General features: G+C 36.6%; 2 protein-coding genes across 4 annotated transcripts; one reads left to right on the forward strand and one right to left on the reverse strand.

The window, feature by feature from the left end:
* Positions 1 to 5,029: 5,029 nt before the first annotated feature.
* On the forward strand, positions 5,030 to 8,952 carry LOC122076988. 2 transcript variants are annotated; one of them, XM_042642676.1, is made up of 5 exons: positions 5,030 to 5,232; positions 5,786 to 6,240; positions 7,227 to 7,334; positions 8,257 to 8,321; positions 8,431 to 8,952. In XM_042642676.1, exons 2-5 carry the CDS (start codon positions 6,148 to 6,150, stop codon positions 8,576 to 8,578), a joined length of 414 nt encoding a protein of 137 aa, XP_042498610.1. In that variant the 5' UTR covers positions 5,030 to 5,232; positions 5,786 to 6,147; the 3' UTR covers positions 8,579 to 8,952. The 2 variants fall into 2 exon arrangements, with proteins under 2 accessions (XP_042498610.1, XP_042498611.1); XM_042642677.1 differs by lacking the exon at positions 5,030 to 5,232 and adding an exon at positions 5,287 to 5,423.
* Positions 8,953 to 9,744: 792 nt separating this feature from the next.
* Positions 9,745 to 13,123, reverse strand: LOC122076986 (26S proteasome non-ATPase regulatory subunit 6-like). Of its 2 annotated transcripts, XM_042642675.1 has the most exons (9): positions 12,891 to 13,123; positions 12,681 to 12,795; positions 12,092 to 12,182; positions 11,820 to 11,965; positions 11,496 to 11,715; positions 11,212 to 11,320; positions 10,561 to 10,729; positions 10,171 to 10,369; positions 9,745 to 9,949 (listed from the first exon to the last, which is right to left on the reverse strand). In XM_042642675.1, exons 1-8 carry the CDS (start codon positions 13,024 to 13,026, stop codon positions 10,195 to 10,197), a joined length of 1,161 nt encoding a protein of 386 aa, XP_042498609.1. In that variant the 5' UTR covers positions 13,027 to 13,123; the 3' UTR covers positions 9,745 to 9,949; positions 10,171 to 10,194. The 2 variants fall into 2 exon arrangements, with proteins under 2 accessions (XP_042498609.1, XP_042498608.1); XM_042642674.1 differs by lacking the exon at positions 9,745 to 9,949 and having other exon boundaries at positions 9,971 to 10,369; positions 12,891 to 13,122.
* Between the last annotated feature and the right edge of the window lie 1,931 nt (positions 13,124 to 15,054).

Here is a 15,054-nt window from a genome sequence, read left to right on the forward strand (position 1 = left end):
GTCTTGTGAGGTTTGGAAAAGTAATAGACCCATGTGACAATAATATTTCTCCTAATATTTTTTACCATTTTTTTTTAGGGAAGCATGGAAGAGAGATAACTAGTGATCTCTTAGTTGGATCTTTGAATGCCCCATTTTTTTCTTCCTCATATTAATTGTATCCTTTCAATGGTGGATCATAACTATTTTATACATGAACACATGTAACATCTTGGCATAAAGGTTGGGATCATTTTGCTACTTGGCCTTCCAAACATGTGCCATGTGATCAAAAACAATTTTCAATCCATTAAAATTAAATATCCTAATAATTAATTGGATGATTGTGAATCAAAGAAATAAAATTCAATACATAGTAGATCATGATGTTTAAAATTTTAATTTCCCATGTGTAAAATAATTAAATTTATAGGGATCTATTAATATGCCAAATCTTGATTGCCTATTACTTAGAACCTTTATATTTGGATTGCCCACACGTTATGTCGTTTTCATATATCAATCCTTAAATTTGGAGAGGTGGCGGAGGGGAGAAGATGTAGTAGTCTCTTACTTGGATCCTTCAATCTCATAAAAGAAAAACAAAATCTCTTAATTGAATCCTTGAACACCCCCCCTCCAAAAATCTCCATTCGATTTTGTGTCGTAATTCTTATTTGCATAAATTAGAATAACACTTCAACATCACTGAGCTGGAAGCTAACGTTACGAAGTGGCTATACAATTTTTTTTTTTGTATGATTAAAAAAAAAAATTAAGAAAACCTCCAAAATACATTGAAAATAAATATCTTAATAATTAATTTGATGGATGAGGATATGAAGAAAAAAATCCAAAACATTGTGGATTTTTTTTATTTTTTGATAGAATACATGGTGGACTATATGGTTTAAATTAAGTGTCAATTTTAATTGTGTATTATCAAATCTAGATATTCCTCCTGCTAAACCTAGCCAAAAAAAAAAAAAAAAAATCATGTAAGGTTGAAACAATGAAAAAAAGTCACATTCATTCCACGAGGAAGTATTATGTATTTGAAGGAGAATTGACTAGAATTGATTGAGGAACTTTGTTTGATTTAAGTTTTGTGTTGTTTTTTTTTTCTAAATACTTTAAAAGGTTTAAAATTTTGAAAATGGAAGCAGGGTTAGGAATCCATAATTGATTTAAGCAACATGATGACCAAGGGAGGGAATCCAGATTTGATTAAGCATGATTAGTGATTGTATCTTTTAACTTAAGGATCACTTCCTTGATATGTCATTACAATATTAGCATCTCCTTTACTCCAACCATAAAATTTATCCTTTTCCTTTCGAAGAGTGATTGAGCTGGCACATTTTTCTGATTTTAAACACTTGAAAAGTGATGTCGCAACTCTAAAATATTCCAAGTGGTTTACCATTGCATTCATTATCCGTAATACAATTTTATAAATAATAACAACATTCAAAATCTTATCCCAACTTAATAGGGTCAGGTATAAGCCGTTATATGAAGATTCCAAATAAAGACTAGCACGAGGATCCATGCAAAAAGAATGGTGGGTTATGATTAATTATAATAAGTGCCGGTTGTCAACTTGACGCACCACTACAAATCAATCGTACACTTATAACGACAAACTATAATAAGGTACCGATGTCTACCTGATGAACCATATAGATTGGCCAAGCTAGAACGTCCTATATGTATTGTGTACACCATTAAGACATGCATCTTTCGCTTTAGTTCTCGACTAGCGAATTTCGTTGCTCACTCCCTATCCCGCAGGGCACTTTCTTCCTCTATAGCAGTTAGATTCTCTTGTAATGACCCTTGGCTCAACTCGATTGTGCTCAGGGAGGTTTTCCATGTAACTGCTTCTTCTCTTAATGAATGACCTTCAGGTTACCAAAAAAATTTAAGACATGCATCACCCAACCTACTTTTATGAAAGTAGAAATGACATAACGAATTGCTAAGCACAAAATGCATTATCAGAATGAAAAACTTGAATTGAAGTTAGATAAGGTTTTAGATAACCATAATAGATTAAGACTTATGACAGACTGACACACACATAGATGGTTTTAAAACCCACAATGAATGGGCAACGGAAGCAATCGGTGGCTCAGTGCTGATCCGATTCAAACCGAATTAGAATCAGTTTGAAAACCCCTAAAAATCGGCAGATTGAGAAATATATCTACAATTTTGCATCATCGCCTTGCCAAAAAAAGGGATCGATGACTACCGATTGCGAATTGAATCGGGCATTTGTTGATCTTGAAACCCTAGACACATACGCTAAGGCTATGGGCTCTGTTTGGTATCGTTCTAAAAAAAGTTTTTAGAGTTTTTTCGTTCTATTGGAACGAAAAAACGGAATAAAGTGTCTGATGCACTTATGGTCTATTTCTGTATGTATATATATATATATATATATATATATATGTATATATATATAAACTGAAAAAGGAGATAAGACGGAACTCCATTCCATTTTGCAAAAAAAAGAACTATTGTTCCCAATAAAAATTTGAAATTTTGAAACACCATTTTTTCGTTTAAAAAAGATATTTTGACACAGAAACTGAAATTTTCGTTTTTGATACAAAATGTCGTTTCTAGAACAGAAACGATACCAAACAGAGCCTGTGTTTAGTAACATTTCTGTTCCAAAAACGGCGTTTTGTGTCAAAAACGAAAATTTCAGTTCCTGTGTCTAAATGTCTTCTTCTTTTTTTTTTTTTTTGGGGGAATGAAATTGGAATGATGAAACTGCCTTTTGTTGTTCCGTCAATTCTTGTTTCTACAACCTTTTTTTTTCCCCCACTTTTTGTTTAAAAAAAAAAACGAAACACACGATAAATGCACCAAACACTTTATTCTGTTTTTTCGTTCCCATAGAACAAAAAAACTCTAGAAACGTTTTTTCTAAAACATTACCAAACGCAGCCTAAGCAACGAGGAGACTTGAGAGTGAAGCTCTCTCTCTCTCTCTCTCTCTCTCTCTCTCTCAATTTTGGTTGCGTTAAGTGATAAAAGTAAGGGTGTCAATCGGCTTGATTCTGGTTTTTTGGTTTGATTCTAATTCGGTTCAAAGGGTTGATGAGGTAAACCAAACTAAGAATCGACTCGGTTCAATATTTGGATACTCAAGTCGATTTAAGTCGGTTGGCTCGATTTTGGTTTCAATTCAGTTCTATAATATGATTTTTAATTTGATTTTGTAACTTGGTTTTAATTTGGTTATATTAACGGTTCTACTCTTGGATCATGATTGTGATGAACCAAAGGCTATAATGGGCTCAAGTTATGAACATTATGACATTATTAACTCCAAAATTATCTTAACATGTGAAAATGTGTATTAAATTTTAATAAAAAAAAACCCTTATTGAAAGGAAAAAAAAAAATAGAAAGGGGAATTATCCAGTACCACTCCTAAAATTCAAAATAACTTGGAGTGACCCCTAAAAATGAAAATAATATCCACTGCACCCCTAATTTGTTACACAATTAACTAAAAGTGAGAAATGACATTTTTACCCTTATACTTAAAACTCTAAAAAGAGCCCATGTTTACCTTCCAAACCCTTACATATTATCACTGTCAGTTCAGCTGCGACCCTAGCTGAGCGATTATAATGCTAACAGCAGTTGGCAGAAGCTGCGATGGGTAGCTCCACACCAAATCTTCATTTGCGACCCCGACAGAGAAAAACCCCATCTTTCTCCTCCTGAAAGGAAGAAAATTATTGAAGTTATTACCTCAATTTACCTCATTGGTTGCTATCAATGATTTCTCAGAAGGGACGAAGGTGTGATGCAGAGCAAACTTAGGCGGTGTGGTTTTGAAACCCTATCGTCCAAGAGTGAGAGTTGTATCAGTGAAGCGCAAATTGTCATCGGAGGCGTCGAAATAAGTGAGACTAGCACTAAGGTTCCCAAATTCAGGTGGGATTTTTCCCGTCAATTGATTGTAGTAGAGCTTAAGCTGCCACAGATTCGTAAGCTTCACGATATCAGCTGGGATCTCGCTAGATAGATTGTTATCGGCGAGTTCTAGGTCAATGAGTCCAATGAGATCTCCGATGCCTTTGGGAATAGTTCCTTCGAGGCTGCAATTGTAGAGGTACAACCAGAACAACTTTTGGAGCTTCAAAACCTCCAATGGGAATGGAACATTGTCAAAGAAATTGTCGCGCGAGACTCAGAAAGGCGAGATTTGTCATGTTTTACCAGTGAACTCCATGGGAAAGGACTAGAAATCCCATTGGAATTCAAGCTCAGCAGTTCTAATTGGGTTAGAGTGGATAAATCAGGGATTGTAGTACACGAGAAGGAATTATACCCAAGATCTAAGTACCGCAAGTAACTGCAATTCCTCAAAGCTTCTGTGATGGTACCATACAAGAAATTCGATCCAAGATCCAGTTTCTGCAAGTACGAAAGCTGACAAAAGGAGTTTAAGGGGATAACACCGACAAGATTTCTGTTACCCAGTTCAATACTTGTTACTGAACCGTCCGAATTACAGGAAATTCTGGTGAAATTGCAAGGTTGATTATCTAGTGTTTATAAATCGAAAATAATGGTGTCTGATCTCTGAAACGCAACTTTGAATTTGATGTCAAAATCATCATATTGGGCAACATATAAGAGAGACAATAAGAAGAGAAAAAGTAGAACCACACACATGGAGGGGGGTGAAGGTAGAGAATAAACCCTTATTCTCATCTGGGTTGCCTCCTATATCCTTTTCCTCTTCCTTTCTTCTTCGCAGGTATACGGAACAGAGGTAGTCAGAGCACAACAGCAGTAGTCAGAGCAGATTGTAATCAAAGATCATTATAGTAACTTAACATGCCCATAAGGGTAGATTGATCATTTAGCAAAAAAATAATTGATGATATCATCACTTAACGTCATAAACCTAATGAAATACGTTTTTTAGATATAATTTTGAGAAAGTGAAGGGTTTACTAGACATTAATTTCATCAAAAAAAAAAAAATCAATGCCAATTTTGGTTCGATTTGAAACCACAGTTTTTTATACCATGAATCATAATCGAAATCAACCGAGGCAATACCCATATATTTAAATCAAATTTGAATCAAATGAATTTAGTTTGATTCGATTAATTTGCTTTAATTTCAGTTTCGATATTTGATTTCCGTTACGAATTGACACCCTAGGAGATTGATTCGGTTAGGTATTCTCATCGCGCTCTCCATGCTCTCAGGTCTCTCTCTCTCTCTCTCTCTCTCTCTCTCTCTTATTGTTGCTTTCTATAACAATTACAAGAAAGGGAGGAAACTGATAAAAGATAAAAAAAGCTAAAACCATAAATGAAAACGAATAAGAAAAATGGAAACGAGAGGAAGGGGACGAATGGTTTTTTTTGTCCTCTCGATACCCATCTTCATGATATTGGTATGCTGCTCTCATTGAATCAATGAACAGACAATTTTCTCTTAAACATCTCATTGTTTAATTAATCACTTAAATCTCGCTACCCATCTTCTTTTTTCCTTTAATTGTGATCATGAAGGTTCACAAACGAAGCTGTTGTATGTCAAAATGCAGTCGAAAAAACTGCAAACCAGGTGTTCGATGTTATGACTGAGAAAAAATTGTGGTTTCTTCTGTTATCTTGAAACTAAGATCGATGTGGGTCTTAGCTACTTCAAATTGATGATGCTTAAGCTGCGCTACAATGTACCTAAAGTGGAGCACCATTGATTGCTTACTAGTTATTGCTCACTACCTTTATCTTGTGTTCTAAATGTGAACAGGGGGAGAGGGGGGAGGCAAAGAAATCAATCCAACGTCACTCTGCTCTAGAGAAAAAAGAATAGGTGAAGACCAGTGTACAGACTCCTTTTGATATTATCATACAAACTTCCCGGGTAGTTTATCATTGCAATCTCTGTCCCGCTTTCCATCATCATCTCCAAGAACCCATTTGATACCCACCTCCTCAGCCCAGCTGTTAAGAATTTTATGCTCGGGTTTCAGTTACAATTGGACTAAGTTGTCTTCTCCCACTGGACATATTTCATGGACTGAATGGTAATTACATTTCTAGTCATACCTCTGCTAATATCTGAGTCAGCCAGCTGTCTGTTTGGGATCTGTGAAGATTGCTTCACAAATAATGCTAGCAGTACTCCAGAGGACGCTTCAAAGCATTCATACTGCCACACAACCTCCAAGGCTAACCAAATTTACTCTTCTTCCCCCTAAGAATGTAAGTTCATCTTAACCAATTATTCTGTATGGGTTTCTACTTTTTCTCTTGAAGAAACATGTATCATTTGTTGATTTTTTGTTTTTTTCCCCCTCTACTAATCGATGGCATCTCTCCTTATTATGTTTTTGGTTCTAATCATAAGATGAATCTGGTGGCATCATTTAAAGAAAATGTAGGAAACTAAGAGCAAAGAGTTAAATTAATAATTCAAGACAAAAATATGTTCTTTTCTTTTCTTGGAACTGTTAGTTGATAATTATTGATACTTACCTGCCTCAAACTACAAACTTCTGGTGGTTGGAGGTGGGAGGGTGAAGACAAGTAAATTTTGTAAAATGATACAAGTGAACAATCTGATTTTCAACTAACAATAGGAACTAACTGCTTACCATCTCTAATTCCAGTGCTTGGGTGTGGACTATTATCTCATGGAACTATTCTGGATTTATTCCTACATAATTATGGTTGTCATAAAATAGAATGTTAGTCACCAAAGCCCACAAAATGATATTTAGATGTTGGCAGTAGTAGCACTAAACATGCAGGAAGATGGAGCGCTTTGAATATAGTGACATCGTTTCAAAGGAATCTTGGAAACTGGCTTCTGGAAAGAAGGATTGAATGGTTTAGGAATAATGTGGAACCCCACTCCCCTCCCCCCCCCCCCCCCCTCTGGTGGCTTGAATGGAGATACAAGAATATCGTTTTCTTCCTCTTTCTTTCTTCTCCCCCACCCTCTGGTGGTAGTTCCAATCACTTGATTGTGTATGTGAATGTCTTGTGTCTTCCAGTTAGTATGTTTTGCATAACTATTAGTTTTTTCTGCTCAAATTTTCAACTTAGTTTTCCTTCTTTCATATTGCTTGAGGTAGAGATGAGTTTTAGAAGGAAAAGATGATATCAAATCTACTCTTGGAAGCACTCCACTTATTGTGGTATATCTGATTAATTCTTCATACCTATGTCTTGCACAACCCTTTTAGGTAAAGGTGGAATTTGCTGATAGGAGTGCATTCAATCTGTCGGCTGAGTTTCTTCGTACACACAGCCCTGCTGTTGACAGCAAAATTAGATCAGTGGGAGGTGAAAAGGTAACTATCTGAACAACTTCCAATTTTAACCGTGCAACCTATTTTGTGTTATTCTTTGGGGATTTCCTTTCATATTATTTATATGGAGAGGGTACCAAGAGAAATACTAACATCAGGCCAGCAAAAAAAAAAAAAAATTTATTGGTGTATCAGGTCCATCCCAACTGTCCAACTCCAGCCTGCCCCTCTCTCCATTTACTGAGGTCATATGTCTTAGGATTGGATCGGGCGGAGCTGAGCAATCCAGCCGATACTGGCCAATTTCACTGATATTCCCTCAAAGATTGGCCAGTATCTGCAATACTGAGATTTAAATTTTTGGCATGACTGATATCTTTGACCACCTGAGATCAGAGTAATAAATCATACAGTTTGAATCATTGAATGGGTTAAACGTCTCCTATCTTACTTTCAAGGTTTATTCCTCAACTCTTTTTTTCCTTCTGTTTTTGGTCTTCTTCAAAATTTCTGTTGCATTGGATGAATATGAACTTACATTGGGCCTAGTATTCTAGTCCTCTCTTTCATTAAGTACCATGGACCCTTTTTTCTTTTTAAAGTTTGTGTATTTCAATTTATTATTTCACTGATTCCGTTTTGCATTTTAGCTAGCCAATCTTGAGATCAAAAGCTTCAAGACTTGGTTATGGTGCAAAGCAGATAAAAATGTCAGTTCTTTCTTAGGAACTCAACTGCCAATGCCTTATAAATGACCTTTGATGATTGCATCATAACAACTAACGCCTTTTTACATCAAAGCACAGTAGGATTTATAACCCCCCCCCTTTCTTTTTTTTCCTTCTTTAAATGTATATGACATAAAAATTGACCTTAACACGGATAAACATCCAGAAATGACAGTGATTTTCGTAAGCCTCTACATATTGCTTAGATGCTATTCATTGCGTATTTCTTGAATCAGGTAATATTTGGGCGATGTCATGTGGGGATCATGTCTGCAGAACCTGTAGGAAACTATGGAGTGAGGTACCCCAAAGTCCAAAACCTGCTTATTGTTATTGTTCTTTTCCTCTAATTTGCATGTTCTAACAGTCCTTTTTTGTCTTGCAATTGTGATGATGTTGGGTTCAAGCAGAATAGTTTTCGATGACTTGCATAAAACAGGTATCTATACATGGGATTATTTGTATCATCTTGGAAGCAATAAGTTTACCCTAATGAGGAATTACATTAAGACCCTTAAGAAGCATGGTCTTAGCCGGGATCCATCGAGGAGAAAGTGATGGAGGAATTTTCAGTTGTTCTTGTTAGACTTTTGTTTGCGTCAAATGGCATCAACACCAGGAAGGAACCTAGCTTTCGGTGATAGGCAGAAGATTAATTTTCACATGGCAGGTTGTAACAATGGGTTGATGTGGAATTATGGCAAATGTGTCCTCTCTCAACTTGAGGAAAGGATGTTGAAGTTTTGAAATTTTTTCATTTTTCCTTTATAAGGGCAAAGGTTGTCTGGGTGGCCCGCCCACCAGCTTGGCTATGCGACTCTCTTAATTCTGCCACAAAGCAAATGGTGGACAGGTAGACCCTTACACCCTTTGCTCAGTTGTAAAGTTTCAGTCTAAGTGGCAAAACAAAGCATTGGGAAATCTGAAAACTACCAAATGAGTGATTGAATTAAAGGGTATCGATTGGATGTTTAAAATGGCTTCCAAACCATATTCATGAAATTGCCAAAACCTTTAATTAAAAAAAAAAAAAAAAAAAAAGGATTTACAGAAAAAAGTAGATGCCCAATCTCTTCTTCAATATCTTCACTTTTTACAGTTTCGCAATCTTCTTCTTCCACACCATTCCCTACTTCACCTGCTTGGCTGCTTCAGCTAGGTGGACTTGAGAAACTCTGAATCTGATATTGCATTATCTGATCTTTTTTCTTTTGACTTTTTGCAATAGCATTCTTGGAGTTTTATGTTTTCAGACATGAGAAACCAGATTATCAGACCCCCATCGCTCTTATGACAAACATTACTAGATGGGTCAATGATAAAAAATCACTTCCCACGCCTCAACCTGAACTTCTTGTTGAGTCGTTTCACCCTCCGGTAATTGATCTACTAGCCTGTTTATCAAGGGAACTTAGGCTGCCACTTCTGGTTTAGTTTCAAACTCCAAATTAAAAGGCACCTTCTATAGCAAAGACTGAGTGACTGATCTCGTTATGGCCAAGACAAGGCTTTTCTGATATGTTGTTTGGGTGCTCATGCTCCTATCTTGCCTGCTTCACATATGTTCATTTCTTTCCACGCCCCATCCTGAACTTCTTGTTGACTCATTTCACCTTCCGGTAATCGATCTACTAGCTTTATCTTCTATGGATCATCCAATTATCATCTCTTATGGGAGTTTTCACATTCAAACTAAAGAAGCCGTCTCGATATATATGATATGTTTTGGAAAAAAATGTTGTAATGGCACATAGAGACTTGATATACAGGTAGCCTCCAAGAAGCAAAGACGAGGATTGCAAAAAGGACTACATGGAGCTGTGTCGATGGGATGCAACGGAGTAGAAGAAGTTTGGACTGAACTATTGGAGCTTTCACGGTGGCTGTGCAGACGGTATGCATAACTGGCCTTGGGAATGCTTTCCCTTCCTGCAAGATATTTGCACCATCTTTTGAAACAATTCCAGTTTGTAAAATATTTGAAGCATGACAAGTCTCGGATTAGTGTAGCTCACAACGCAAATCTAAGTGGGCTGAATTGAAATCATTGCACAACAAATTCAAGAAAATACACTTGCCTAGGTCTAACCTAGCATCCATGACTCAACAATTTTTGGGAAAAAAATCAAATCAGCCAGCTTGTTTCTTACAAGGCTTGCAAAGTTGATCTTGTCTCACAAATCTATAACCCGAGACAGCTTCTGGATTCTATTCAATAAAAAGTCCCCTTGCTTGATAGTTGATTGGTATAAAGCATTCTTTGCATCTGGCCTGTTTGTTTCTAGTACACCCGCGACTTTATCAATCTTGCAATGAAGTTTCCCTGCAGCGATGAAACGTGACAATTCCCTGGAACAAATAGGCATCAGTTAGATAAAGCACATCAAATCCCTCAGACCAACCATTGCCTAACAAATGGAACAGTCCACAACCAATTTCTAGAGCTCTCAAAAACCCCACACATAAACACATCTCCCAGATGTGAAAGTCGGCAAATTATTGATAAACATGATTTAAAAAGACAAGCAAAAGATACTTACACATCAATAAAGTCCACAGTAACTCCAAAAGCAGTTGCCATGGCTTCCATGGTAACACTCTTATAAGATTCTAAAAACTGTGAATAAACCACAGTCCGAATCTCCCTCATGTAAAACCGGAAATGGGGATGCAAATAGCGATCCAATTTTATTTGCTCCGTCAACCCAGCTGGTAGTCGTACAGTATACACAACAGAAACAGGATCAAACAGTTAGGGAGAAACAAATATGAAACAACAATCTTCTCACTGTAGGTATACATGCACTCTCAAGTCTCAATAGAGAAGAATGGCCCACCAACCCCCAAAACTGAATAGAAAGGGAAAGATACAAACTATGACAAGTATACAATAAACAAATCCAAAGCTGACTTTTTTTTTTCTAGATCATCCACAATCTCATCAGTAGTCTTTGGTTTACAATGGTTTAAGCATCTCATATAGGCATAAAATCCCCTATATATTAAATTTAGATTAGGGGAGAAACAAACAAACATGATTCAAGACTGCATCCCCAAGGGAAGTAATATAGCTCTCAGAAGAGAGGTCTATTACCAAAATTTACGAGGACAATGATGATACAAGCAAAGAGACAAAGTGATAACAAATGGTAAGCCAAGAAGCCTATTGCAAGATATAAAAGCCTCCTTACCAAATGCTGAGAAGAAAGATTTGTATTGGCATTCATATAAAGAGTTCAGAAACTCAGATAGATGAGGGACTTTCTTTATAACTGTCAGGATCTCAGGCGCATCCACCACCTTCAATAGATAAAGTAACATTCGTTTTATCAGTAAGAATTTCATTAACTAAAAATAAATCTATATATTTATTAAGAATATATAAATAGGTCTACAAATACCTTCAAAGTATTGTTTTAAGCTAGCACCAAGTAAAAGTAGCCAATACTATGTGTGATGGAAAAATCAAATATACCTTTTGCTTCAGAGAAACTCTGTCCAATGATATGATGCTCGTAAGGACAGTGTAGAATATGAAGGTGTCATAAGGAAAAATCTCATAAGTTGTGAATGTCGATATGGAATCGAGGAACAAGCTAGCGGCTTTCTTGAAGTTTCTTGTGGCCATACAGTACAAGCCTTCGTATACCTTCAAACGGTTTTTCCTTTCCCAATCTCCACCTTCCTCAAACAAGCTGCCATAAAAAAAGGGAGAAATATTTTTATTTTTTCCTTTCCTTTTTTCTTACAAATGGAGATGACAAATATAGATTGAGAAGTACTCAGAGTCTGAGCTTACTTCTTCGCCTTATCCAAGCTTTTGGATATGAGATCAAAGTCCATGTAGAAAAAACCAAGCTGAAGTGTATAAAAAACCAAGTCCATCTTTTGGCCAATGGCCACTGTCTTGCTTTCAGTGATCTTAAGTTGCTCCAGGGCTTTTTCCTACAGTTCATATAGGGGAATATTATGGAAATGGCCCCAAAAAAAAAAAAAAAAAATCACCAAAAAAAAACTTCAAAACAACCAGGAAAACATCACTGAAACATAACAAGATAACATGTAAGGTACCTTGTCACTGATTCGGATATATAGCAATGATTTTGCAAGATGGGCTTCTCGGACTTCACTTTCACCGAGGTTCACTTCAGCATCAGCAATTCTGCACAAATGGAACAAGAAGATTCAAGTACATGAGATAACAATATTCCAATAATCTTGGCCTAGATCAACAATTCTAACTTTAATAGAGATTGCTACTAACAGAGACAGAACAAGGGACAGGCCCAAAAAATAAGTCAGGATAAGTGGAAAAAAAGGACATGAATTTTCATTTTTTAGGATTAACAAACAATATGGTTAATAGTCGAGTAAAATGATTAATGTTACTCTTGGTGAAAACCTCCTAAGATTCAGGGGATACTTGTTGTGCCATCATATGAAATAATTAAGGATTAGTCAAGTCATAATCTCCACAACCTCCTTATATAAAAATTAAGTTCCTAATTTCATTTCCGAATTTGGCTTCAGATGTACATGAGACTAAAACATTCAAACACGACGAGTTTGGTAAGGTTGCATTTTACAGCTTACATATATATTAACAATTTAATCAGTTATCAGAAAACAAAACTGATCGAAAGGTAGAAAAGAAGATCACTTCTCATCAAGCTTCTTGAGCTCCTCGGCGATCTTCGAACGCATTGAATCTAGAACAGCCTGATCCATCTCCAATACGTTATCGGCCGCTAGGGTTTCAAAGAGTAGAGCCATATCTGAAGAAAAGAGAGAGAGATAGTGTAATGACATCAAGAGAGAGAGAGAGAGAGAGAGAGAGAGAGAAAAGTGCAGAAGGGGAAGAATTGGTTACCGTCGGCTTTAACAGAGGCGAAGACTTCCTCCCTTAGCCTGACCTTCTCAATGTCCGGCACGTCCGGCTGCCTCAAAAGGAAGAGCTTATTAGCTAGAACAAATTGTGGCTGCTGCTTTTCTTCCTGCGCTTCCATCTCTCTCTCTCTCTCTCTCTCTCTCTCTCTCTCTCTCAGGACTCTGGACTCTGGAGTCTGGAGTCTCTGGACTGGAGTTGTCGGGGTTTCGGTTTCTTGCGGAAGAGGAAAAGCTCTTCTGGTGTGAGAATGTTATAAATGTGATCTCATGCTTGGCAGAGCAGGTAGTTCAAGTAAATAAGCCAAGATTAGTGAAAACATACGGTCAGCATCTCAGTTTACAGCGGGACCACACCAGCCTTCCTTCCCTTAATTATTTCATGTTCCATAAGAAGGTTTCAAATCTCGGTTCTCGGATCGGGATGGTTTTTCGATCGATCTGGATTATGGATCCCCTTGGATCAGACAGGTTTATTGGTTTTTTTATTATTTTTTGACCTTAGGGGTCACATCGGTGGATTGGTATCAGATTGATTAAAGACTTGGGATCGATGGTCTCCATCGACACTAATCTAAAATCACGAACCGTGGTCCAGAGAACCAAACTATTTTAAAGTAAGCTTGAGAGCCAAGCCCCTTTATTAGCTTTGTTTGCTAGCTTGGGTTTGTTTACCAGAAAAAAAGCTAGCTTAGGTTTGGAAGAGGTTGAAAGTTGAAACTAGGGGTTTCAATCGGTCGGGTGACTCGGGTCAATTCGATCTCGGTTGGTTTTAGTTGGGCCTTGTAGACCTATATCTTTAGACATGATTATCTATTTAAGGAATGAGTGGTCTCGATCAGTATCATGTTGGGCTCGATCAAGTTCCAAGCTTTGATCGGGCTTCTAATTGGGCTAATCAGGATATAATTGGGTCTTAAATAAGATAATGTACCAATAAACCTTACATGGTCTTTAATTCTCTTCGATTTAAGATATTTCAATATATTTTATTAAATCATCAATAATTTAAAAAATATATTACACTTATTTACATTCAGTAATTGATAAAAAAAAAAAAATCAATATATACCCTATTATAAAAAAAAAAAATCAATATATACCCTATTGTAAAAAAAATAAATCAAAATATACATATAAACGTGTTAGGCCAAGTTGGGTTTATAAACAGGCCAAGCCAGTTGGGCACCCATCGGGCTTATCCCTTGCATCGTGTATTACTTTGTTTATAAACATGTCAGGCTTAGACAAGTTTAATAATCGGTGCAAGCCAAGCCAATCTTTAAAAGATCGGGCCGGGTCGATCGAATCAGTGTGAGCTTGGGATTGACACCCATAGTTGAAACTATTTTATTCTTGAAACTCCTCTATCCACTTGACCTTGAGTACTTCTCGTTCTCATAATTTTTTTCTTGCAAACAAATAAAGGGAAAAAAATTTCAGCATGACTTGGTTCAGTTTCAGTGTGAGAATAGGTGAATTTGAAATCAAACTAATAAGGGAATATTCAGTTTCAATCAGTTTTAATCTGATTTAATTTTGATTTCTTATCGATTTCTCTTACTGGTTCGATTTACCATATAAATATATACATAATTTTGAGGGAAAAAAAATTCCAAATCGGTAATATAATGCTATGAGATCTGTTTAGTAACACTTCTAGATAGGAGCCAAAGTTTGATCGTTAACACTTCCAGGTAGAACCTAATGTTTTACATTTTACCTGTGCAAAAGAACGGGCAAGAGAGAGTGTTCGAGCTGATCCAACGGATGCTAAATTATAAAACTTGCAACAAGTAATTCTCAATAAGAGAATTGATCCCCTTTTTCATAGGGCTTACCTTCACATTTAGGGGGAGTTGATTGGAGCCAGTTATTGAGAGTTTCGTGTTTGGTAAGTGTCTAGTAAGGAAACTGGTTCCTTGCCCCAATAGAAGAACAAAATGAAGAGTAGGATAAGGAAAAGAGAGTAACATCAAGAAACTAATCCCTGATTTTGTGCATCCAATTAAGACATAGATTCTATATTCGGAGAGTCTTTGGTTGGACGAATCTCTTAGAGATATTGCTTTCCTACGTAGGAAGGAACATAATCCATTGAGGATTTGAGTTGATGAAAAGATCCAATGAGTTGGTGGAATGGGATCCTC

Source organism: Macadamia integrifolia, chromosome 4 (assembly GCF_013358625.1).
Source record: "Macadamia integrifolia cultivar HAES 741 chromosome 4, SCU_Mint_v3, whole genome shotgun sequence".
Classification (NCBI taxonomy): domain Eukaryota; kingdom Viridiplantae; phylum Streptophyta; class Magnoliopsida; order Proteales; family Proteaceae; genus Macadamia; species Macadamia integrifolia.

Coding starts and splice junctions, on each gene's coding strand:
- LOC122076988 (XM_042642676.1), top strand. CDS start 6,148: ATGCTAGCAGTACTCCAGAGGACGCTTCAAAGCATTCATACTGCCACA. Junction 6,241..7,226: donor CTCTTCTTCCCCCTAAGAAT/GTAAGTTCATCT, acceptor CAACCCTTTTAG/GTAAAGGTGGAATTTGCTGA. Junction 8,322..8,430: donor GTAGGAAACTATGGAGTGAG/GTACCCCAAAGT, acceptor GGGTTCAAGCAG/AATAGTTTTCGATGACTTGC.
- LOC122076986 (XM_042642675.1), bottom strand. CDS start 13,026: ATGGAAGCGCAGGAAGAAAAGCAGCAGCCACAATTTGTTCTAGCTAAT. Junction 12,796..12,890: donor CGCCTCTGTTAAAGCCGACG/GTAACCAATTCT, acceptor TCTTTTCTTCAG/ATATGGCTCTACTCTTTGAA. Junction 11,966..12,091: donor ATATCCGAATCAGTGACAAG/GTACCTTACATG, acceptor TATGAACTGTAG/GAAAAAGCCCTGGAGCAACT.